This window comes from Puma concolor, chromosome A1 (assembly GCF_028749965.1).
Source record: "Puma concolor isolate L17-30 chromosome A1, mPumCon1.1.hap2, whole genome shotgun sequence".
NCBI classification, from domain to species: Eukaryota; Metazoa; Chordata; class Mammalia; order Carnivora; family Felidae; genus Puma; species Puma concolor.
Genome location: NC_141667.1, coordinates 108,318,269 through 108,343,052, shown reverse-complemented (window position 1 = coordinate 108,343,052; position 24,784 = coordinate 108,318,269). Strand labels below are relative to the sequence as shown.

The 24,784-nt window shown below is 39.9% G+C and overlaps 1 protein-coding gene across 6 annotated transcripts in view; it reads right to left on the bottom strand.

The window, feature by feature from the left end:
- Window positions 1-357: 357 nt before the first annotated feature.
- ADAMTS6 (ADAM metallopeptidase with thrombospondin type 1 motif 6) overlaps window positions 358-24,784 on the bottom strand; it is a 299,671-nt gene continuing 275,244 nt past the window's right edge. For 4 of the 6 annotated variants that reach the window (XM_025924199.2, XM_086699968.1, XM_086699975.1 and 1 more), the window contains 3 exons: window positions 22,379-22,555; window positions 19,789-19,945; window positions 3,611-6,760 (listed from right to left, as the gene is read on the bottom strand). In XM_025924199.2, coding sequence (XP_025779984.1) covers window positions 6,651-6,760; window positions 19,789-19,945; window positions 22,379-22,555 — 444 coding nt within the window. In that variant the 3' untranslated portion in view covers window positions 3,611-6,650. Of the gene's footprint in view, window positions 769-3,610; window positions 6,761-19,788; window positions 19,946-22,378; window positions 22,556-24,784 lie in introns of those variants that run through there. The other 2 variants (XM_086699957.1, XR_015248856.1) reach the window with 2 other exon arrangements.

The following is a 24,784-nucleotide window of genomic DNA, read 5'->3' as shown; positions in this document are numbered from 1 at the left end:
AAGTAACCTCTACACCCAACATGGGGCTTGAACCTACAACCCTGAGATCAAGAGTCTCATGCTCCACTGACTGAGCCAGCTAGGTGCCCCTCCTTTGTCTTTATATTCATAAATATATAGCACCAGTGATTTTTATATTTACAATAATGTACCCCCTAAAACAGAAACTAAATGTCTATTCATTTACATCAGATTAATTTGAATCCTTAAAAATAAAATACCAAAATTGATGATAGGGAAGAGAACAGTATATTTATTAGTTGCCTTTAGACCACAAAAACATTTCCTAGGGTATTTAAGCTTTAGTTGTCCTTCTCCCCAGCCGTTGGCTGGGGAGAAGTTGGGGCAGAGGGGCAGAGGCACACGAGGTCCATCTTGCCAGGCTGAGTCAGGCCAATGCAGCTGCTGGCCTGGGCACAAGCGTGGGCGGCCACCTGTGGCTCCCGGCACAGCTGTTTGGTAGAGGGCCAGCCAAAGCCCGGTCGGTGGGGTGGAGGCAGGTGGCCAGTTGGGCGGCCAATACATTCTGGCATGGGCTGAAAGAACACCTGGTTCCACTCTGTGGACCCACCGCAGAAGGTCAAAGAATGTGCCTGCTGGCAGCAACCTGATGGTCCAGCTCTGGCTGAAACAGAGAAACCCACCTTTCTTGAAACTTACCCGAAGCCAACACGGGAATCATTCTGCTCTAGTTGTGTTGAAATAGGTCAGTGAGGCCATCTGGCATGTCTGGAAATGGTGTGGGGGGCTGTCAGACAGGAACAGGCTCTGTGATTCAAAACAGGACATTTCAGGGGAGGTGAGAGCTTTCTCTTGTGTTTGGCTGCTAACTGCCATTGCAGACACCATCCATCCTTGAATATCTCTGACCTTCATTTTCCTCCTCTCCCCATGAACTCTAACTACATGCTTAGAAACCACTCTGGGTCCCCACATATAATTTTGTCACCAGACATAGGAATTTTCATAGTGAACACTACCACCGACAGAGACAAGAGCCCAAAGTTCACCCTTCCCTGACCCCTGAAATCCCTCCCAAGGCCTCAGGCCCACTGTTTCCCAGGAAGAAGGACCCCATTTCCTCTGCTCTGGGGAGTCATTTTCTCTCTGGTAGAGGAGCATCCTTCCAAATTTCCCAGTCCTTGATGCAGACCAGGCAGCTCCCTTTCATGTGCCAAAGAGGTGGCACTCCCCTCACTGGTTCTGTGAGCCCCTAGCAACTTATTCAACCTCTCTGAGCCCAGAAAGGCTTGTAAATAGGGATTGGCAGTATAGTCCTCATAGTTTTGTTGTAACCCATTCAATGAGAAAACATACATTTAGTGCCTAGCACAGAACCTGCATACAACAGGTACCTAGCAAATAATGGTTGCATAAATAAGTGACCTTCGTTTGTGCCACTCTCTAGACACAGAGTGGACTGGCTTTGGTCTAGACCTTCCTGCTGACACATTTGCTTGGGATTTTAGGGGCCTCATCTCTATTACTGCCCTGTAGGCTCATAAGGTAGCCTGCTATTCACAAATGCCCTTGCTGGGGGGAAAAAGCAGACCCTTCCAAGAATTACATTGGCCTTGAGCTAGTAGAAGCTACTACTGTTGAGCCATTGACCTGAAGGCAGTCTGACTTTTGGGAGGCCTGCAGCTGGTGGGATAACTTGCCCCCTTTTATGTGAAACCCAAGTTCAGGTATCCAAGTCAAGGTCCAAGAAGAGATCTCTGGATTGAATTTCACAAACCTTAAGGTTTGGAGCAATAAAATCTGACTGGTCAGGCATGATGTTCCATACCCTGAGGTGACTAAGAATATTCAGGCTCCCTAATTCTCGGGTTTGGGACATCAGGTGCTATTTGGCCCTTGTGTAACTACACAGCATTGTTCTAGCAAAGATAGATATTGCCCTGGAAATTATCTTTCATCATCTATGCAGCTCAAGGTTTTCAGTGGGGTTTGGGGAGCCATCAACCAAGAGACAATACAAGCTTAACCTTGGTTCTCTGACAGAGTGGAGCCAGCCCTCAAACTGCCATTCGACTTTGGGCCTCAGATACCATCTGTGGATGAAATGAGGGACAAGGAATGTTAGAAATAACCCTCTGAGAAAAAATATGGGAGAAAAGACCATTTTCCTTTTAAGTTACAGCTTGAGGTTTTCAAGGCTGAGGCACAAACCATTTTGAACAGCTGTTCTTTTCGAAAACATATGTTAGTTTATTCCACACATTCTGATGATACGAATGAGAAAGAATTCCAAATGCAGCTTATCTGTCACTTTTTTATTCAGTGACTGATCTTTTCTCTTTTTGCAACCAGTTATTTAGAATTTTCTAGTCCTCCTGGGCTGTAACTTTTTTTTCTTGCTGAATGTATTTTCCCTTGACTTTTCAAAGTAATGAATCTTGTCCTAGCCACACAAATTCACATTTTTGTTACAAAGATCAATATCCGACTTTTCTTCCTAATTCACTTGAAAAATGTCAAAAAATGCTCTTTTTGGAGCATAAAAGCTGAAAGTCGATCCTGGTGCTCTCTAGAGACTGGTAGAATCTCCATGGAGAGCAGATTGTCCTTCGAGTCAGTGCCCTAAGTAGGATAGTACCCTTTAGATATTTCAGTGGGAGAAAACAATTAACTAGAAGCTTAAAAACAACTGTAGATGAGAAGACAGACTAGCATCTGTGGAATCTAAGCTAAGGCAAACCTCATTTTTTGGTATTCCCCCCTCCCCAGCCCCTAGCAAACTACTCTTTGCAAGAGCAGTGGGAAGTTAAAACAGTTGGTTCCAGATTCTTCTCATTAACTGAGGATTCATAATACTCCAACCACTTCTGGCTCCTAGAATGACCTTGGAGAAATACTCCCCAAGACTATCTAATGGCGGCACCTGATTTCTTCAGGTGAGGTGGAATGTGTGCGCGGGTGGGTATGGAAGGAAGGAAGTGGATTGAAGCACAATCTGCTTAGGTATTCCACATCTTCTTATATAATTGATGAGACTGTCATTATGAACATACACAAATAGCTAAGCATGCAGAAGGGCCACCTTTATGTTAGCTGCTGAGTTTCAAAAACTGCTGAGTTACCTTTGCATATGATAATAATACCCCAGCTCAGCGATGGCTGAACCATTAGTTCAGCCTAAGAGGAAATGTCTGAAAGTGGAAAAGTATGCCCTTCATGATTCTATGCTCCCTGCTGAATCTGAATAGAAAAATCCTTCAAATATGAATACTTTTGTTCAGCACCTTTTCCACAATGAAATATCTTGCATCCTCTTCTATGTGAAAGCATTTACATGGAAAGCAAAAGAACGTGGGGGCAAAAGAGTCATGGGTCAATCTGGACTTCTTTTCTAGTGCTAGAACAGCTGACTAGTGGCATCTGGGGACAGAGCTCCACCAGGAATATCTAAAGCCCTTGTATTTAATATTACTGAAATACAAATATATGCAATTTCTGAAGACTGTAATAAGGATGCATACAACAGATTATCTCTATCCCAGATGCTATCTGGAGAATTTGGATAATGTAGTGTGGTATTTCAAAGGAAAGATCCTCCTACTGAAAGTTTCACACCAGCTTTTCAGGGAATAGACAACCTTCATCTGAATCATTCTTACAAGCTGAATTTTTATTTTCACTAAATTATCTATGTTAAAAAAAAATCTGTGCCTGGTGTGGAATTTCACTCCATCAAGTGTTACAATGACTTTTTCATTTTCGTTACAAGCAGGAGAATGAATGTAGGACAAGTGTTAGGAAACATGGCAATAAATTAGAATATAATTTACAAAAGCAAAAAAAAAGTAACAGTGTACCACATTAATACTGAGTATAAAATAATAAGCAACAACTAATCACAATAATACAAAGGTAATTTCATTCTGTATTATTAAGGATACCTATGTGACATTCACTCCAATAAAATTCCTAATGAAATGGACGGTTTGGGGAGTTATATGTATCTCAAGGGCTTTAATCAGTTGGGTAGATTTTACCTTTCCTTTTTGGCAGGATATTGTGCTGATGGCAGATACGGTTCTCAGCCATAGGGCACCAGTTTCCTTGGGTCTCTCTAAGTAGTCCGTATAGCACGCTACTTTCGGAGGGCCTGCCATGGTGGCTTAGCCTCCATTGACAATCCTATTGCTATTATTTAGGAAGAGAGCATCATGTAGCCACGTGGTTGACTACAGAGTAGCAGCGGTATTGTGATGTGCTGTAGAATATGATGTGTTCCCCCACTCAGGGGAAACCTTCTGTGCTTGGTTCCTTCTAGCAGAGTAATCCGATGCTGCGATGCTGCTCCTGGAAGCTCTCTACTCCTGGCCTTGGGACTGGTGCACACTCCTGAGGGAACACTAGCTGCCCCTTCTTCTAGGGCCAGTCAAGGTGGCCCAAGGCAACAGTCCTCATGATGTTAGTTTCCAGGTGAGGTGAAGAATAGACTCAAGTTAGTCAATTAAGAAATCTTTTTGGAATAAAACCATGAGCTGATATTTATATTTGGGGAAAGACAGGTCCTGATGGCAAACCTATGCCTAAAATGCCACAGAAACCACCCATCCTTTCTTTATTCCACCAGGGCACATTAGCACCAATTTAACCACTCTTTACGAGGGACCAAGTGAATTCAGCGCTGGGGGCGCGCTGCTCATGGGCTGCCTCCCCCCTCACTGAATAGATAGCACGCTGGCTGGTCTTCTAAGAGCAGTAGAGAGAGCAGCCCTGGCAATTTTTGGGTATCATCAGTAGCTTTCTCTGGAAAGCTCAGGGACATGAGCTGTGGTGTCGAGACAGAAAGCAGGTGAGAAAATATTGATGACCATGACTGAGTGTGCAGACAGCCCGTGCTGACTGTCCATAGCAAACCTGAAGGTTAGGTTGGTTTTTGAAGTCTGTGAGTCTCTTTTCCTTTCTGAAAAAACCTAATCATCTACATTAGGTCATGGTGTAGGTGAAACACCGGACATGTAGTATGAGAGCACAGTGATGGATTGAAGTTGAACATACTCTTTAACTGCAAGTAGCATCTTTACAAAGTAGCCATTTGGTTGGAGTTTGAGGTGTTCGTGTAGCATGGTGTACACATCGTGTAGGACACAAAGCACATTCATCAAGAACCTGCTGCAAGCTACAAGTGTTCAAGTACAAAATATATGTAAGTACCCTTTTCTTTTTTGCTTTCTTTTAATCTCGCTGTTGAATCTTTTGATGAGCATGACATGAAACTTGTGGATAGGGAAACTATGAGCTAGTCAATTTAATTTAGGATTCTGGATTTGATTCTAGAATTTGACTTGCCCAAGAAACTTGGTTTCACATTTAATTGCCATTCAGAGTATCCATAAAAAATACAAAATAGTTGGTTGAGTGACTATTAAAATTATGCTTTATGATCTCTAGGCTTCATGAGTTTTTCTTCTTTGGTTGTTATCCCTTGCCTACTTTAAAAACTCACAGAAATAGCACATTTATGTGCAAGCACACTCATCTACCCACACACTCAAAAGCGCCCGCTCACACACACACACTTGCTCTCATATAAATAAATGCCCTTCTGCCATATCAAAGAAGGGACATCTGGAACCCATCACAATTGTCAGCGAAAGGGTCTGCCTGGTTGTTGCCGAGCCAGTCTATCTTTTGCACGGCATCATTTCAGTAAGCTCAACATGCATGCAAAAATCCAACGGGGCAGAAGCTGTCCTGTGGCCGGTGAGGTTGTAAACACAACTGAGCTGGGGTGACTCACATAAGGACTCAGGCATCCTGTGTGATGGCAGCAAAGGGCCCGGTTCTTCAGTCTCTACCATACCCCAGGTCTGGCTTCTGCATGAAACTGAAATGTTTTTCTCTTAAAGTTTTAATGGAAATCTCAGCTTCACTTGCACAATGGCAAGTTGGCCCCAGTCTCTTAGCACAGAATTTATAGACTTGCACGGCCGCAGTAACTGATGCGCTGCCTTAAACTGAGTCCTTCCTTGTTGTTCGGTTTAATATAGTTTATATATGGCTCACAGCAGTGTTCAGAACAGGGGGATTAGTCCTAAGGAAATTAAGTGGAATGAAGAAAAATAATACAAACTTTCATTACTTTTGATTTATAATTGCTCCTTAAATTACAGTTAAAAGCCCGTTTTAGAATTTAAATTGTGGTGCTGTTGTATTGAGATAAAGTATAGTAAATATTTTTAAGCTATGACTTAAGATTTCTGAATCTTCTTTACTTCCATAGTTGACCAAGTCATAACAGCTACATTTTAAACGGTTTTAAATACAAATGGATTCAGTGTCATTGCTAAGTCCATAATAAAAATTATCTTAATGGTCCAAGGAGGTAAACAGGCTATTGGATTTACTCGAAAGAACACAAACGCTCCACAGTAAGCAAGTCTCCCTGTGTTGTTTGGATCTCTCCGATCTGGCATTCCCTCCTAATACTGTGTCCAGCACTTTGGATCAATAAATCCCACTTCACAGAAGTTAAAATAATATTGAAATCCTGTCAGCTAGGGCTGACCAGTGGTTACGTTTTCCACAGGGTAATGCATTTGCAAGGACATCAATCCTCTTCCTCTGGGTGGCTCTCTTTGATGGACGCATTTCCACGATGAAATGACAAGGCTCCCTCTCTGGCTCTCCACGGGTCAGTGTCCTTGGCAGGTCTTACAACACATCTGTCTGAAGTATGCTCGACTACAGAACTTGAACTTGAGCACCAGCGGGCAATACGCCACTTTGTTCACATCTTTGCACTCTAGCGAATGGGGGCAGAAAATGGAAAACAATTAGAGGCACATAAACAAGTGCAGAAACAGGCCAGTGAGGCTCCACGTTCATATCCAGCAAGGACCCCCTTGCACCAATCCACCTTGGCTTCCATGTCCATGTGGTTTTTGTTTTTGTTTTTAAGCATACCCTGTATGGTACAGCCTACCAGAAATATTCTTTTGATATATTTTAACACAATTTTTTTAAAAAATGGTTGCAAGGCTTTTCTCCCAGACTTTTACAAGTATGGTGCATGCCCACTGTGTCTTGAAAGAATTACCATTTGTTGGGATAAGTGATCACTTTAGACAGCTTGGAAACATGAGTCATTTTTCTTACAGCGCTTTTATTGCTTCTTTCTCAAGGGTTATTTTATTCAGCAGTGCAAGGTTATCCAAAATCAAACATGAGTTGCATTGTTTGATACCAAAGTACACATGTCTCCAGAGAATCTGTGCATCTGTGAGGCGTGGGGATGGGCCTGGGTGAATGAAAAGGATTGCTGACAGTGGCCTAGATTCAGCAACTACACTAGACAAAGAGGAAAACTTGGAGGGGTTGGCCTCAAATGGCAGCAGTCTGTGGGTTATGGAAACATGTAGAAATGTCTTTTTTTAATTTGGAAGTGAGACATGGCCTTCTTTTTTCCTATGTGTATTTTCTCCTCAGTGCTAGAACTGCCACAGTTGAGGTCTGCAGTTCTTGCAGCCAGAAGGTGAATAAATGATTCTTTCTCCATCTCCCCTTGAGACTGGTTGCAGAAGATGGGGCGAAGGGGCCAGTGTAGAGAAGAGGACACTGGCCTTTGATCCTCAGCACCCCTCTCACCCCCACATAACCCCACTGCTGCTAATAATGATATTCTTCTGTAGTCCTCTGGTCACTTTTATCTGGGGATTTTAAAATACTTTGTAAACCTAGTAATTAAATTTCCATATGCCTCCCAGAATCAAAGTTCCACCCTCACTTTTCCAGGTGGTTATACTGAAGCATCCTGGGTAAATTACTGAAGGTAATTAGAATCAGGCAGAACAGTGGGTGAAATTCAGTGTAACAGGACAGTTGTGTTGTTGCTTGCTTGCTTGCTTGCTTGCTGGTTTATTTTCATGCTTTTTCCTGGCTTCAGAAATCCACTGAACTTGTAAGAAATCATATACATGGTACATAAGCCATAAGATAAACCTGAGAAGTGACATGCGAAGGAATGGGCAAGCTTTCAGTTCTTATTACTGAAAAGTTAGGTAATAATGTTAACGACCTCACGTTCCAGGCTCTTTCAGGGAAAGACTTAAATTTTATTTTATTTTATTTTATTTTATTTTATTTTATTTTATTTTTTTGTATTTATAATTCTGGTGGTTTATTGATGATACATATAGGTGTTTCATTTAATCATTATCAAGTTATAATTTTATCATTACACACAACTGATTGTTTTTAAAGTATCATGTATAGAAGACCCCTTAATCAAGGGGTAGAAGTGATATAGCTTCACCTCAAATCTATAATTGTACATACATGAATTAACCTTACATTGTTGGAATCTTCCTGGGGATGCCTAGTTCTACTAAACACTATTCTTGACAATGTAAGTATTGCTTTATATTAAAGACTTAAATTTTAAACTGGAGTCCTCAATCATCTGCAAACCTAAGCTCTGTACCATCAAACTCCCTTACTCATGATTTGACTAGCAAAGAGTAATAGTCAGAATTTTGAGTAGAACATTTCCACAGTAGGATTCTCAATACATTTAAGTTTTGGCTGAAAGAAGGGAAGAGAGACAAGAAAAAATTCTTTAAACTCTGCACTAAAAAAAAAAGTCAGATGATTTTTGATGAATCAAGAATGAATTTGAGATGAAAAGATCTCCACATATTTTAATTTGGAGGTCACTTTGTATTTTTTTTTCTTTTTCTCTCTGTCATGACCAGTAAAAAGCAATCAAAACAGGTTTAGACTAAGAATAATTGTGTAAAAAGAAAAAAAAAGTGTTATCCATGTTACTAAGAGCGAGATTTTGTCAAGGGTCAAGGTAACGCAATTATTAAAATGATGAGAAGGGTGCCTGAGTGGTTCAATAGGTTCAGTGTCTGGCTCTTGATTTTGGTTCAGGTCATAATCTCATGATTCATGGGTTCCAGCCCTGCACTGGGCTCTGCACTGAGCGTGGAGCCTGCTTGGGATTCTCTCTCTCTCTCTCTCTCTCTCTCTCTCTCTCTCCTCTCTCTGCCCCTTCCCTGTTCATGCATGCTCACTCTCTCTCTTTCTCTTAAAATAGATTTAAAATAAAATAAAATAAAATAAAATAAAATAAAATAAAATAAAATAAAATAAAATAAAGAGAAAAGCTAATACAGTACCACTCATCTTTAATCTAAATCGTCTTCATGAAGCATCGGGCCAGCAGAGACCACCCCCCTCACAATCTGCAGCAGCGCTTGGTGGGACAGCTTCAAGTACAAAGTAAATGTTAGCTTTGGTCTTCTTTGCCAAAATATAAAGATGATTTGGTTGACAGACAGATAGAGGAGGACTGGTTGCTTTAATAGTACAAGGAAATAAGATTAGGGGCTAGACGGTTCCGGTTTAATCCTAGTTTTGTCATTTACTGGCTTTACGACTCTGAACAAATAGCTCAGCTTCTCTGTGCTGGAGCTGCCCCATCTCTAAACAGGGATGATGAGAGTTCTCCCTTCCACATGTAACATGTACATCCTGTGATGCCACTCAGAGCAGTGCACAGGATATCAGCACTTGATAAGTGTAAGATAGTGACTTAACTATTTTTGTTACCACTGTTAGTTATTGCCTCTTATCACCTAATGACAGTAAGTTGCCCTCTGACTTTCTCAATGAGGATGCAATATTTTGATTACTAGTGAGAAGGTGCTGTCCTATTGACACAAGTCAGTATTTTCTGGGGTGCAATTTTATTGGGAGACTCATGACTCCATTTTTGGAAGAGTTGCTGCTGGTCCAGGAAAATTCTGAGATGAGCAAAATACAAGCAAATTCACAGATTCTTCTTTTAGATTTAGACTTGGGAATCTGATTATAAACAGCAGATAATAAATAATGAATAAAAAATATTCGTAAGTTGTTTCTCCCTCCAATCACCCCTCCATTCACCCATTTAGGCTATTACAAATCTAAGTCAGGATTCATCAACTTAAGTGGGTGCTTGAAATGAGGGGACTCTCCTCAGTATGCCAAGGCCCAGAGCGCAGTATTTGGCCAGGAGCAGGGTGGAGCCTCGGGGTAGGCTAAAAACTGGCTGTGGGGTATCCCTCTCTGAAATTTCCAATACCCCTCTCAAGTTTGTTGTCAATTAAGTTGATTCCATCCAGCTTGATTGAAAGCAGGAAGTCATGTGGGTCCTGGGAGCAGAACCAAGCTTAGGGAGGTAGTGACTCTTTAGGAGTGCACCAGACTCGCCTGCACCAGAAGTATAAGACAGTGGTGATGAGTGGCAGATCTGGAGTCGGCTGCGCCTGGGGGGTAAATTCTGGAGCTGCTACCTCCCAGTATTTGGTTGTCCTGGGCCAGGTTCCATCACCTCTCTAAGCCTCAGTTTCTTCATCTGTGAAGTAGAGACTGTGACAAGACCTGCTCACAGGATGTGGTGAGTGGGGCTCACATGGGTGCTTACAAAATGCATGGCCGTGGCACCGGCACAGAGGAAGCACTCAGCCTGTTAGCTCTGTTACAATTTTCACCAACACATCTGCCTCTGAGATCAACCACCATGTACTGTTTCTCTGGGATCCCTGTCAAAATGTGCATTAGGCTTTCAGGAAGGGTCACACACTGGCATGCATAAGCAAATTAACAAAAAGATATTAAACAGAGAGCAGGTAAATCATGATGAGAGAGATGGGGAAAAGCCAGAACTGGGGACTCCAAGGCTGGGACCTTGGGCCTTGATGAGACATTCAAGTGGAGACACTGGGGCTGTGTGAGGACACAGAGCCTGGAGTGTGGGGAGCTCTCCCAAAGGAGGGCCCCAGTGGAAGCTCCTGTTCCTACTTCTTGGTTTTGCCTTCTAAAGACTGCCTAGATAAGAAGAATCAGCCTTTGGACTCACGGAAATTATTTATCAGAGAAGGTAACCATAACTGGTCTTTCATTCTCTTAGTCTTTTAAAGCCACAAGCGCTTAATCCAATAAAAATCATCATGTTAAAAATAATGTATCACATGCCTCCTATGTACCAGGAAATGCCCGTGGTTTTATATATTTATATATTGAATGCTTTTATGTATAACAAAACATCAGGTTTATAGAGATGGCAAGACTGAAGCTCACAGAGGTTAGGACACCCATGTTGGTCACCCAGGTAGTCGGTTTAAGAGCTGGGGTTAGGATGCTCGGCATGAAACTGCAAAAAAATTTCTACCTTTAAGGCAGACCCTTGTCAACCCTTGGTGACATCATCATCAGAAACGCTTTGATCAGCATCATCATGCTCTGCCACCATGGAAAAAGGGGAATTTTTAACAAATATTTTATTTTTAAGCCATCTCTATACCCAGCCTGGGGCTCGAACTCACAACCCCCAAAACAAGAGTAGCATGTTCCACCAACTGGATCAAGTGAGGCCCCTGGAGAAGGGGACTTTTTTTTTTTTTTATTTTTTTTTATATTTATTTATTTTTGAGAAACAGAGTGACAAAGTGTGAGCGGGGGAGGGGCAGAGAGAGAGGGAGACACAGAATCTGAAGCAAGCTCCAGGCTCTGAGCTAACGGTCAGCACAGAGCCTGATGTGGGGCCTGAACCCACAAACTGTGAGATCATGACCTGAGCCGAAGTCAGACGCTCAACCGACTGAGCCACCCAGGCGCCCCGGGGACTTTTTTTTAAATGTTTATTTATTTTTGAGAGAGAGAGACAAACTGCGAGTAGGGCAGGGATAGAAAGGGAGGTTGACACAGAAACCAAAGCAGGCTTCAGTCTCTGAGCTGTCAGCACAGAGCCCTAAGCGAGGATAGAACCCACAAATTGCGGGATCACAACCTGAGTCAAAGTCAGACACTTAACCGACTGAGCCACCCAGGTGTCCCAGTCAAATGTTTTTTAAAAGCAGTTCTAGGTCACAGGTATTCAAAATGGCATGAATGCTTTTCTTCAGCTTTACTGTCCTCCTTCAATTGTGTAAAATGACATGAGTGGAAGGTGATTTGAGTTGCACCATGGAGTTTTAAAGCTCCACTATTACAGAAAGCTGAACATAATCTTAAATATATTAGTAGCAGTATTAAATTATACTGGGGCATTCAGCCCATCTGCCACTTTTTTTAGCTTACCTAGAGAGGACTGATGTGTTGAGCTCTTGGACTGACTCATTGACATTCTGCTCATGTAGTCAAGAAGGCTTTAATTACAAAAATTATTCACTAGTCTGCTTCATTCTCAAAGCCATTAAAAATATGAAATAATGTAAGTGATGAGTCACTAAATTCTATACCCGAAACTAATATTACATTGTATGTTAACTAACTGGAATTTAAATAAAAACTTGGAAAAACAATGAAATAATCTCACCCTTGAGCCAATACACAGTACAGATCACATTTGTGGTAAAACCATTCTGGAAAATTTGTACATAAATTAAACCACAGTTTCCCATTGAAATCAAAACAATAATAAATGTTCTGTTTTAGTTTCTGAATGATCTTCAGTATGTGCTGATTTCTAACTAATCTCTAAAATATCTAATAATTAAAAGTTTCTCTATACTTAAGTAATATACAACCTGTAAATAAACTATTCTACTAGGACACCTATGAAAAGGAATCCTTTAGTAAGAATCTTTTTGTAACATGATTACCCTGTAATTAATCTATTTGGAAGGTTTTGTCTTGACTATCATATTTTCTTCATGTAGATACACTTATATGTATTGCTTTTGAAGTAGTGGTATCTAAGCCAGCAGGGTCAAGGATTTTAAGGTGAAGGCTTAATTTTCTCTTCTGCTCTCATCATGTACCAGCTAAGTACTCTCCTGGGAAGAGAAAGAAAAGACACTTACTCTACCTTTTCTCTTGTGAGGCCATTGGAAGGGTGAGAGGTCCTTACTGTGTGGCTTCTAGGGAATATTTTGTGGGCCTAAGTAGTCTCTCCTTTTTTTGCATCCTACCTGTCCCTGAAAACAAAATTTCACTTTACCCAAGTCCAAAGATTTCTAGTGGGGAAGGCAATTTGTGGGGTATTCCTACATTTTTCTCAGGGATGCTTGGCAATATACTAAGGGCTGAAGGCCAACCCCTAGGCCCTGCGATATGAGCCAGACCCATAAGTAACCTGCCAGGTATGCAAGAGTGGGTCTCACTGGTAATCTGGGTTTTGGTAGACTTGAATGATAAAATAAGACAACCTGTTTCATGGCAACACATGAATCTACTTATCATTGATGTGCCAGTGGGTTTTTCCACAGGTGCTTTACATTAATCTTTCAAATCTTCTAAGCAAAAGACATGATTTCAAAACACAGTGAACAGAGGCTTATGAATTTAGGATGCAATTGGATTCAGATTCATTGTGACTTTGAAGGCTTCACTTGGTCCAAGGAACACAAGAGCAACTCCTGAAATGCTGTGCTCTTGCATTTATTTCCTGAAACGTCGCACAGCCTGGCTAAATTATATCGTTGGAGTGACCTGGGGTATATAGGGACATATCCTTTCATGACCAGGTCGGACCATTCAGCATCCTTTTTTGGCAAATGCATGCCCTGTGTGCCCATAAACTCTTTATGAGGTTTAGAGGAACACAGTAAGTAGACAGTTATGACTTAAGCACCTTAGGGTCTATCTTTTGGATTACAAAAGTACAACCAGCTGTGCCTCTGTCAAACTGCCCAGAAGATGCAGAGCCTAGTGAGAAGTGAGATGGCAAAGGCTGTACATGTGAATGTGTGGGTGAGGGATGTGAACTCAGTATTTCTTCTGAAAAAATTGCCCTTGATATTCTACGTATTCAGACTGGAAAAGGGTGAAATAATAAGTTTCATTTGGGGACCTGACATTATTCATTGCAACGGGAACAGTCCAGCAACTTTTCATCCTTGAACAAGGTGGTATCAACTACGAAACTTGATTCCAATGTCATCTTACCATGGGCTAAGCCATTACTTTTTCTCTTTGCTTCCTCAGTTTCTCTTTTCCCAGTCTTATTCCCTGAAAGCCACCCACATTCATCCTCAAGGTGGTATAATCCCAGCACAAATCCCAGGGTTCCCTGTAAACCAGAGAGCCAGGAATGTGAACCTGAGTGGTAAGGTGCATTATGAGCTCTTTAAAATGGCAAAGGGAAAAAAAAACCCTACTCTTCCTCACCTCCTTCAACTCAGAATCTTCAAATGACCTTCATTGTTCCTTTCACTGGTTTTAATACAATGGGCACCATTTTAAATCTCAAGTCCAGTAGTTGTTTTTTTCTGGAGGTCCTATCAGGTTTCTGGGGCTGCTCAGGCTTTCTCCAAGTCATTCACTTGAGGGACACTGAGACCAACCAAAGCCACTACTAGCCCAGGTTGGTAAACCAATGTACACTAACCACGCCTTTCCTGGGTTGGCTACCAGCTCAGGGCACACCATGAATTATTAGCTGGCAGCAATAAATACTAGCTGACAGATTGCCTTGTACTATTGAGAGACAGAAAAGACTCACCATATAAACTACAAGGGAACCTGAAACTGCATAAAGATGAATAAAATGGCATTTGGGATAGAATTTCAGGTAAGCTTGAGTAGGCTAGTACCAGCTGCCAGATGTACTTTAAAAAATTACTCTGAGTGGTACTTCAGATGCAGTGATACCCAGTGTGTCTAAAATTCACTCCCAGCAGCAACGCAGTGTTATCCTCATCATGGGCAGTCTGTCAAATTCAAGCCTATAATGCTTTAACCCTTCACTGAAGCCTTACAAGAATTAAATAATAAAGCAGACGTTGGATATGGCAAATTTTATCTCCCTTCTTCCTTCTCCTAGTCCCGTCTTACTATTTACTATTTACTTTGTGTGTGTGTGTGTGTGTGTGTGAGAGAGAGAGAGAGAGAGAGAGAGAGAGAGAGAGCATGAGCAGGCAAGGGGCAGAGAGACAGAAGATCTGAAGTCGGCTCTGTGCTGACAGCAGAAAGGGTGTGGGGTTCAAACTCACGAACCACGAGATCATAACCTGAGCCAAAGTCGGACATTTAATTGACTGAGTCACCCAGGTGCCCCTGACTATTTACTTTTAATATCTTGATGTTCCACCTCCGAATTTCTCTTATTATTCTTTGTTGTCTTAACCTCACTCCATTTCTTCAATCTCTTTCCATTGTTTATTTTATTTTTATTTTAAAAAATCTTACTCAAATTCCATTATTTTATTATGGCATTTGGGGATGAATGTATTTTTAACTTCCCTATAGAAGCCTAACTGCCTTATCGTGATTTATAGTATCCAGAAACCAAAATCTACATGGGAGTCATAGTGGATACCTCCAAATCTCTTATCCCTGTGTCTAACTGTTCATCAGGTTCTTTTTATTCTCCCTTCCATTTTATTCTTTTTCTCCAATTAATTACTCCCCTTTTGATTTATACTCTATCTACTTTGATTCAAGCCTTCATCATCTCAAGCCTGGACACTTAGAATAATGTTCTAACTCTTCCTCCACACAAAGTTGACCTCCCTCTGCCCCTCCACACTCCTGCCACCCTGAGCATGTCACTCTTCAATTTCCTTCGCTTATTCCCTAGAACTTAAGAGTCCTAACTGCCTTCCACGACATTCAGGGCCCTCCAAAACCAAATCCCTGACTCTCTCTCTTTGTAGCCACATCTCCACTACCTCTCATCTGCCAACCCACTGCACCCATACTGAACTACCTACATGCCCTGATGACTGAATACACACGTCCTCTGCCAGGAATCCCAGCATCTCCATGTGTTCTTGGCAAATTGTTTCATACCTTCCAGTGCCCTACTCAAGCTTGTCTTCTCCACGATGCTTCTACTGATTACCCCTCTTCTGTGTACTCACGGTAATTTCTTTCTACCCTGTTAGAGTACTGCCTATACTGTGAAAATTATTTGTCCCCACCCCTGCTAAACTGTGCTCCCTTTGAGGACAAAGACCTTGTCATATTTCTTTCATAGTCTAGTGCCTGGCCCTTTGTCTTGCTGGCCCTGGCTTGCTAAGTAAATAATAATGGTTGGGTGAATGGAGGACATTATTTAAAAGCCATTACCTTGAGGGATGGACAGATAGATATATATGTGATAAATCGGCTCAGGAAAACGTTAATGTTGGAATCCAGATAGTGGGTGTTCATTGTAAAATTCTTTCAACCTTGCTGTTACATTTGAAATGTAACATAATAAAATGTTAGAAGGAGAACCAATTCCTAAACTGTGGTTGTTAAAACAATTCTCAAGATTCTATCAATGGTCCATTTCACCCACAGAGACCCCACTAAAAAACTGTATTTTAGATCCCAAGGGATCTCCCTTGGTCCAACTCTGTCTTGGGGTAGACCTGAACTGGTTTCACAGTAGCCTCCCACTAAGAGTCAAGAGAAGGGGAATAGGAAGTCCTCTTTCAACCTCCTGCAGCAACCAGAGCTTACTCCTTCCCTTACTACCAGATTTCCCTCCCAACTCTCCCTTAGCAACAGGCATTTCTTTTCTCCCTGACCTGATTCCCAGAAGCCATATTAGATTACTCTTACATTACTTTCATGTAAGAGCCTCTTCTCTTTTGAAATCCATATTATCTGTCCATTTCATATCTCTGTTAATGATAACTTACGATTTAATTCAACTGTTTCATCCTCTTTTCCCAGGGTATACATGGGTTATTTTTCCAAGTACACATTACAGCAGGTTCACAGATCACTTAGTCTATGAAGTTGCCTTGATCTAAAAAGTTAAAGTCACTTGTCCTCCATTTGAACTTGTAGCACCGTGTCAACTGCTCCACATAACACCTTCTACCTTCCTTCCTTTTCTTTTTTTTTTTTAAATATCTTCCGTGTAAGACTATGAACTTACAAATGCATTTGAATTTTCCATAATGAATGGAAGAGGCTGGCCACAGCAAGCATTCAATAATTAGTTGCCGATGAGATGAACAGATAGTTTCAGGTATTTAAATGTATTCAACATATGCTACTGGGAAGCCAGAGAGAACACAAAACAAGTTATGACAGACATATCCACTTTAAATCTAATTTTGTAAGAGAGTGATCCTCTTTCTTTTCAATGACTCAGCAGCTTTAGGGACTAACAGTTCTAAGATTAGTCATATTTTGCAGGATTAATAATTTCCTAAAAGTTTCCTTCTTTACTAAATGGGCTAAAAATTCTGTCTTGACTGCTTACTTCAAATTAATATTAATGAAAAGTGATTTGGCCAGGCAGATTAAATGACCATGAGGTGCTTCTACAAATAATTTAAGAAACCTCAGATTAACACCTATCTATTTTAAGAGAATTTCTTTAAGGCAGAAATAAGTCCAGTTTCAAATGATATTTTGCCCACTCTGAAAACTTTGCATCACCAGCTATGATGCTTCTGTATAATAACTAACCACTACAGAAAAGTTTTTGGAGAAATCACTAAAATGCCTAAAATAAAGTTATATACATAATTTCAACATCTACATTGCTGTGAGCATGTTAAAAAACCAATTCTTTCAGCAATGACTAAGCCTGAATCTACTGAATCAGGATGATGGTCATGCTAGAAAGAGTTGCTACTTCATAACCAGAAGCTCTGTTTTCATGTTAAAATACCCTACTTAATAAGTGAATTAAGAATAGCATAAAAATGTAGTTGAAACTGACATGCCCTTGGGCTCTGCCAAATCTCAGTTCAAATCCTGCGTCTACTACTTCCTAGTCTTATCATTTGGGCAAGTCACTATCCCTCTCTGTGCCTCAGTTTCCTCATCAGTAATACCAACTCTTGGACGGTTGCTGACATAATTATAACATGCGTGCGTGCGTGCGTACACACACACACACAGAGATTTATGTATATGAGATATATAAGGTGGATAATAAATATAAAGGGCCTACCCATAATACCCAATACAGAGTAATTTAATATGATAGTTATATCCTCTTTTCCACCTCAACCTTTTATCTTCCAACTCAGAAAGAAAAACAGACCTTCAGACCTATGTGATTGACTGCTAATAATTTATAATGGATAAACAATTTATAATTGTTTGATGCAGTCTTACACAAGACAGATATTTTTATTTAAATTATTTAAAAGAGATTGTTTTGCTAAGGAAAATACATAGGTTTATCATGGATTTTGAGTCCTTCTCAAGAGAAGAAAAGCTCAATTTCTAGAATGACCATTACCGAAAGGACAAAAAAGTAGATGACATCAGAGCCACAGATTTTGCAAATTAAAATTATGATTTTGAATTAATGTACAATAAGGCCATACTTATCTGAAAGAGTAAATTATACAAAAAGGATTTCATGTTGAGGCTTAGATATAAAAACCGGTATATTTGCAAAATAATTTCTCTGTATCCTGTCATACAAGATGATTACTCTTCCTAAAATAAAATATCTAAGGAAATATTTTAAAATAGTGAATGTAATTAAAAAAATTTTTTTCAATGTTTATTTAGTTTTGTGAGTGTGAATAGGGGAGGGGCAGAGAGAGAGGGAGACACAGAATACAAAGCAGGCTCCAGGCTCTGAGCTGTCAGCACAGAGCTGAAGTCGGATGCTTAACTGACTGAACCACCCAGGTGCCCCAATAGTGAATGTAATTTTTTTAAAAAATCCTTTAAGTTGGAGAAATTTAGTCAAAAGGGATAGATCTCTTTTTAAGAGGCTCATGAGCACATAATTTTCATTTGAAAAATATTAACAAATTATTTTCAGGATAGTTCTCTACTTTTGTTTTAAGCAGAGCCCCGTAACTAGGTTTCTTACATAATTTAAATTAGTGGTTCCAGATGTTCTTGTGCATTTATTTGGGCATGCCTCTATTTTCATATGGCAAGGCAGTCTGAATTTCCTGACTATGCCATATTTGTCTCTATATTTCCCATGATTTCTGTTGTAGTGCCTCTTACATAGTGGCATTCAGGAAATTTTAAATGAATGCCTAACTGAATAAGCAAAGTATATTTGTTTAAATAAGATATAAGAAAATTCAGGATTTGGGCTGGCAACTGCTATTAATAAACAGATTTCCCAATACATAAGAAAGAGAAATTTCAGGGGCACCTGGGAAGCTCAGTCGATTAAGCGTCCAACTCGGCTCAAGTCATGATTTCATGGTTCGTGGGTTTGAGCCCCGCATCAGCTGTGCTGACAGCTCAGAGCCTGGAGCCTGCTTTGGATTCTGTGCCTCCCTCTCTCTCTGCCCCTTCCCCGCTCATGCTCTGTCTCTACTCTCAAAAATAAATAAACATTAAAAAAAAATTTAAAAAAAAAGAGAAATTTCAGAGCATAAAGACCTTTGTGCTCCTCTATAAACAGCTATATAATTATCTTTTTCTTCTTTTCTACAATAAGAAAACTAGCATTTGAAATAAATAGTTTCAAATATATGCTTTCATTATATGTACAACAAGCATGAATTTTAATCTTCATGATGGTAGAGATCCATTGTTAAATCCAAAAAGAAACAGAAAAGAAACAGAACTTTAAATTCAAAATGTGGTTCATTAGACATCATCTCTGTATTTCTGGCACAAGTCAAACATAGAATGCTAGGTCAAACATAGACCTTAGAGGTTACTTACTCCAATCTCTCATTATAAAGATAAGCTAATTTAGCTCCAGAAAGGTTAAGTGACTTAACAAGGTCAGGTAGTCAGGGAAAAAAATGTAGGTTTCCTTATCACATATCCACTACACATGCAACTTTCACAAATGCTCTACATGAACTATACTACAACAGTGGCTTTAAGGGGCTCCTCAAACCCTGGGAGCCACCAGAGGTGAGTCATTAGAGGCCGCAGGCCCTTTGTCCATGGGAAACTCACCTTCAGTATTGGAAATGGGGGTACTGTCACATTTGCTTTCACACTGCTGCATCGATGGAGGCCGAACAGTTTCTGGACAGTCACTAGACGCCTGTCCAGTGTAGGAAAGACACTGCACAGTCCTCATCTGCTGTCCAAGGCCACACTGAGCAGAACACTGAACCGAAAGACACAGAGAGAAACAAAATTCAACAATTTTCAGGAGGTAAAAAGATATCTTTCCAAATACCATATATATTAGCTTTTAAAGTCCATATGAAGTTCATCTTGGAGAGATATATGATTAAGTCATTCTACTGTAGAATTCATTTGAAAATTCAAAGAACATGTTATTACCTTTGAAAATGGAAGCAATATAGTTCCTAGAAAACAAGAGATTTCTTGGGCTATTTTTCTAACACTTCCAATTAGGTGAACTATAACAGGAGTGTAATAAGAAAACCCTCATGAGGAAGTAGTAATTAGGGATTCTAGTGCTGGGACATCACTTTTGCTCCCTATTTATTACAGTCCTATGGCAAACAAGCTGATGGTCCACTGGAGTGCTGTGAATGTGATCAAAATAGGAGTTCAGTAAAACAGCAGTGACTGCTGTGTGGGATTGTGATGGCAACCAGTTTTAAAAAAAATAAAAGAGCTTAAATAATTACCTTGAGTTTTCTAAGGTATTGTTAGTCACACAAATGTGAGCCAAGCAGTATGCCTCCCTCTCCTTTTTCATCTACTCAGGGATTCAGTTACTTTACAGTTGAAGTTACTCTCTGAGTGACTTAGTCTCAGTGGGGACCGATCAGCTGTCCAGGCTGAACCATGAAGCTGGATCTTTCTTTGGGTCTGCCACCCAGAATGCCCGCAAAGCCTGTGAGATCTGAGATCAAGGAGATGAGCTAGTGCCGAGACAGGCGATGGTGATGCTTACAAGGTTAACAAACTGAGGCCCTATTGAATTTGTCTGTAAAAACTCTCAAAACACTTACAGGAGTTGCAAGGATATTGACAGACACTTTTATTTTAAAATTCCTAAATAAAGAATGACAAACAAATGCACCATAAAATGTATTAAAGTGTCTTTGAAAATGTATTTTTACCAGTTAATTTTAATTTTAGAAAACTGAATTTAAAATATAGATGAGAAGAAAAGGACTTGACAACATTTAAAAGAATAACCTGAAATTGATTACTGCAAATTTGGTGAAATCACTCACATGCGAAAACTTTCAACCGACCTTTATATGACAGTGCATTGCAACAAAGAATATGTAAGGAAGGAAATGCCTCCATGGTTTAAATCAAAATTATGAGGGCATGTCTGTACTTATTCTTTAACACCATATCAATTCCATATTTTGAAATGGTTACACTTCCACAGTGAAACACATAATTGCTTACAATGCCTATCATGTGTATTCCACTTGAGTACTTTATGAATTAAATGATGCTATACAAATGCAAATTATTATTTGTTATACACATGCAAATATTAATTATTTTATGATCACACTGACTTTGTCTCCCCACAGGGCTAGCTGAGTATAGAGCAAATATATTTATTTGCATTAATGGAGACTGAAAACCTTTGCCCTTTCCCAACTATAACAAAAGAGGTCGGTAGATACTGCTATACTGTAGAAATACTGAGGGTTGTCCAGAATTTTGCTAGCTACTTCTATGAAATGCCATTTTTAATAAGTAATGACAGGTCCAGTCAGTCCAGAGATCACACAAAATCATACTGGTATAGTTATGTGCCATGATTTATTTGGGTCTCAGATATTAGAAAACAACTAGCTACAAGGTTAATTATAAAACCACAGGAAAAGGGCATTGATTGTCTAGAAATTACCTTTGTGGAACATTATTTTTAATGTAATCTAATAGATTTCCTTTTTGACATTCAAAAGAATAATACTCAATTTTCCTTGTATCCAAATATATCGATTTGTTGTAAAAGGATTTAAGGTGGCCTTCACTAAGATAACACAGTTTAAAAATAAGTGAGAATGAAGAAAGAAAAAAATAGGAATTAGAACATAAAATGCAAATGAACCTCATGTAAAAATACAGACCAAAAGCCCTTTATACTGGCTTCCCAATTCATGATGTCCATCAGCTAAATCCATTGAATAATAGATATTGATAATATTTCAAAGACTGTCAATCACATTATCAAGCTAATTAGAACCCCCATACCTTTTCTGTGAAGTTAAGAGGAGCTACTTTTGCAAGTAGGAAAGTTAAGACACTGGGGTTAACAGATTTGTTCTTGAAGTAGCTGAGAGAGTTGGGACTAGAACCCAAAGTTTTGTTAGCTTGCTCAAATATCTGGCCATACAGACTATTTCTCTTTTAATTTTAAATTACATTGGTAAGCCCCAAGGAGTAGGTAGAAGTAGGAAGCGTGTGGGTGCAGGAGAAACACAGCTAGTGGGTCTATGTGTGACTGTTGCTCATGCACTGTTTCATACTTTATCTTATACCCAGATTTCTGTGTCGTGTTTCTCATCTCTGGAGCCCTTATAATGACCCAATCAGAAAACTCAAGTGTCTCAAAGTGCTGCTTCAGCAGGAGCCCCTTGCTGCACTGTCTTACCTGGCCCCAGTCTCCAGTCACCCAGCGAGGAGGAGGGCAGCGGCCCAAACTGCAGCGGATACGGACAGGGGGTTTGTTCTCTTCTGGACACTGTGCAGCTGGGAATGTTTTAGAGAGGTCACTGCTCTTGCACAGAACAATCCGATGCTTGAATCCCGGACCACATTTGGGAGTGCACTGGAAATAAAACAAATACAGCAGTTTAAATGAATCACAGCAGTTTAAAGATAGAGGAAAATATGAGGAAAGTCTTTCTTAAAGTGAATGTTTTTGGGTATACAATATGCATATAAACAAAATTCTGGGCAAAGTCGTTCAGATATGAAAACTCCTTAAGTTTTTAAGCAGAAGCACCTTTAACTTTTCCCCTAAGGACTTTAAGAGTTAAATCCAAAGTTTGCTTCTTGGCTAACTTATTTTCTTCTTTTATTGTGGGTAGGTTTATTCCTCGATACCTCCCTGTCCTTGGCCACATTTTATAAACACGATATATACCAAGTGTTGTGCTAAGAGCTATACAGTCTTTACAGAAATCCTAATTTTTGGAATGTGGAATCCTTGGTTTCCTACTTGCTAGGTGTAGTCTTCTGAAAAGAATCGTTATTATTAGTAGACAACAAGAACTCGTCTTTATGAAGCAAGCTAGGGATTGATTGAGATGTGTATTCTTAGAGGGTGGTAACTAAGAATACATGGCCATTGGTCAAAGTTTATTGCACAGAAAATCTCTGGACTTTTCCTTGTACATAATAAATTTCCCTAAACATAATGCATTTGACTCTTCTTTAGTTGGACCAGTCTGTTCTTCATATTGAGAAAAAGATGCTTCTTCTTCCAATTATTTACCTCTTCTCCAGGTTCATTGGAATGCTATTTTTTAGAGTCATCTATTAAACATGGTGACTGACTAAAGTCCTCCAACTTTCTACCCTGTATGTTTGAACCCTTCCTTAAAATCTGTTCTTCCTCTGAGTCAAGTGAGGACCTTACCCACAACATTTTGAAGCCCTGTTTCTATACCTTTTGTTCAAAAGAAAGAAAGAAAGAAAAGAAGGAAGGAAGAAAGATCCCAGATCTACTGCAGGAGCTACATTAGACTGAGGGGAAGGGAATACAAAGTGAATAAGATGGTCTCTACCTTCCAGGAGCTCATAGTTTTATGTAGGAGATATACATGTGAACACAGGTTAAGTAGCATAAAAGAGGATGTAGAATATATATATTCTTGAGCCCAGAATCACCATCTTCCTATCTGTAATTACATGTTTACATGTCTTCTCATCCCTTCCACACTATAAGCTCCTTAAAATTATTTCATTTCTAATTTTTCTTTGTACACCACCCTGTCCTGACCCTCGGGATTCAGCACAGGGCTGTGAGTATGCACTCAATAAACACATACTGTTGTATATCTGGTAGGATGGTTTTCATTTACAATCAGGTAAATCAAAGTGTGCTAGTTGTGGGATGAGGATATCATAATGAACACTATATACACCCCGCGTGGCTCTGTCGGGGCAATCTTTGAGCCTGGTGTATGTCATAGAGAGAAAATTACTACTTTTTTTTTTCAGGTGAAATCAAGGATCTCATGAAAACTTCTCATCAGCATGAATGTAATAACAGAATACATATCCTCCAACTTAGAAAAAATTTCATTAAGATGCATTTTGAAGGAGGAGAGCATCCAGTTCTTTCCAAGATGGCTCCAGGAGAAGCTTTAGTTAGGGTCTTAGTGGTCAAAGTGGTCAAATTCCTGATGTCTGCTCCTTCTTTTCACAGCCAAATCAACATCCTTATTTCCAGCTGCTGCTCCTCTCTTCCCATAGAATCCATCACTGGGTCCTGTTAATCCAACTCCCACATCTCTCTCACATCTGTTGATTTTTCTCTGTCTCCACTGCTACTAATCTTGTTTCAGACAAACATCATTTCCTTCATGTAAGACTGCATTGTCTTTCTAACAGGTCTCCGTATTTCTTGCTCTTACCTCGCTCCACTGTCTAAAGCACAAATCAATTATGTTCTGTGATTAAAAAATAAATCCTTCAATGGCTCATTATAGTCCTCAAGATAAAAATTCAAACTCTAAATATGCTGACTGTCCCCTGATAGGAAGGCTAAGTTTACCTTTTCAGATCGATCTCTCCACACTAACGTGCAGTATTCTCCAGTGCAAGCCCAGGGCCACGCACAACACCAATGCTGCTGCCACTTCTACTAATTAACCACTACTAAAAATAATAACGATAGTAGCAGCTACCGTTTAATAAACATAATATATACCAAGGGTTGTGCTAAGTGCTATAATTTATATAGTCTTTACAGAAATCCTACGAGATGGCAATTATTATTCTGTTTCTTAAATGAGGAAACAATCTTAGACTAAATGGTTAGTAGAAAGTC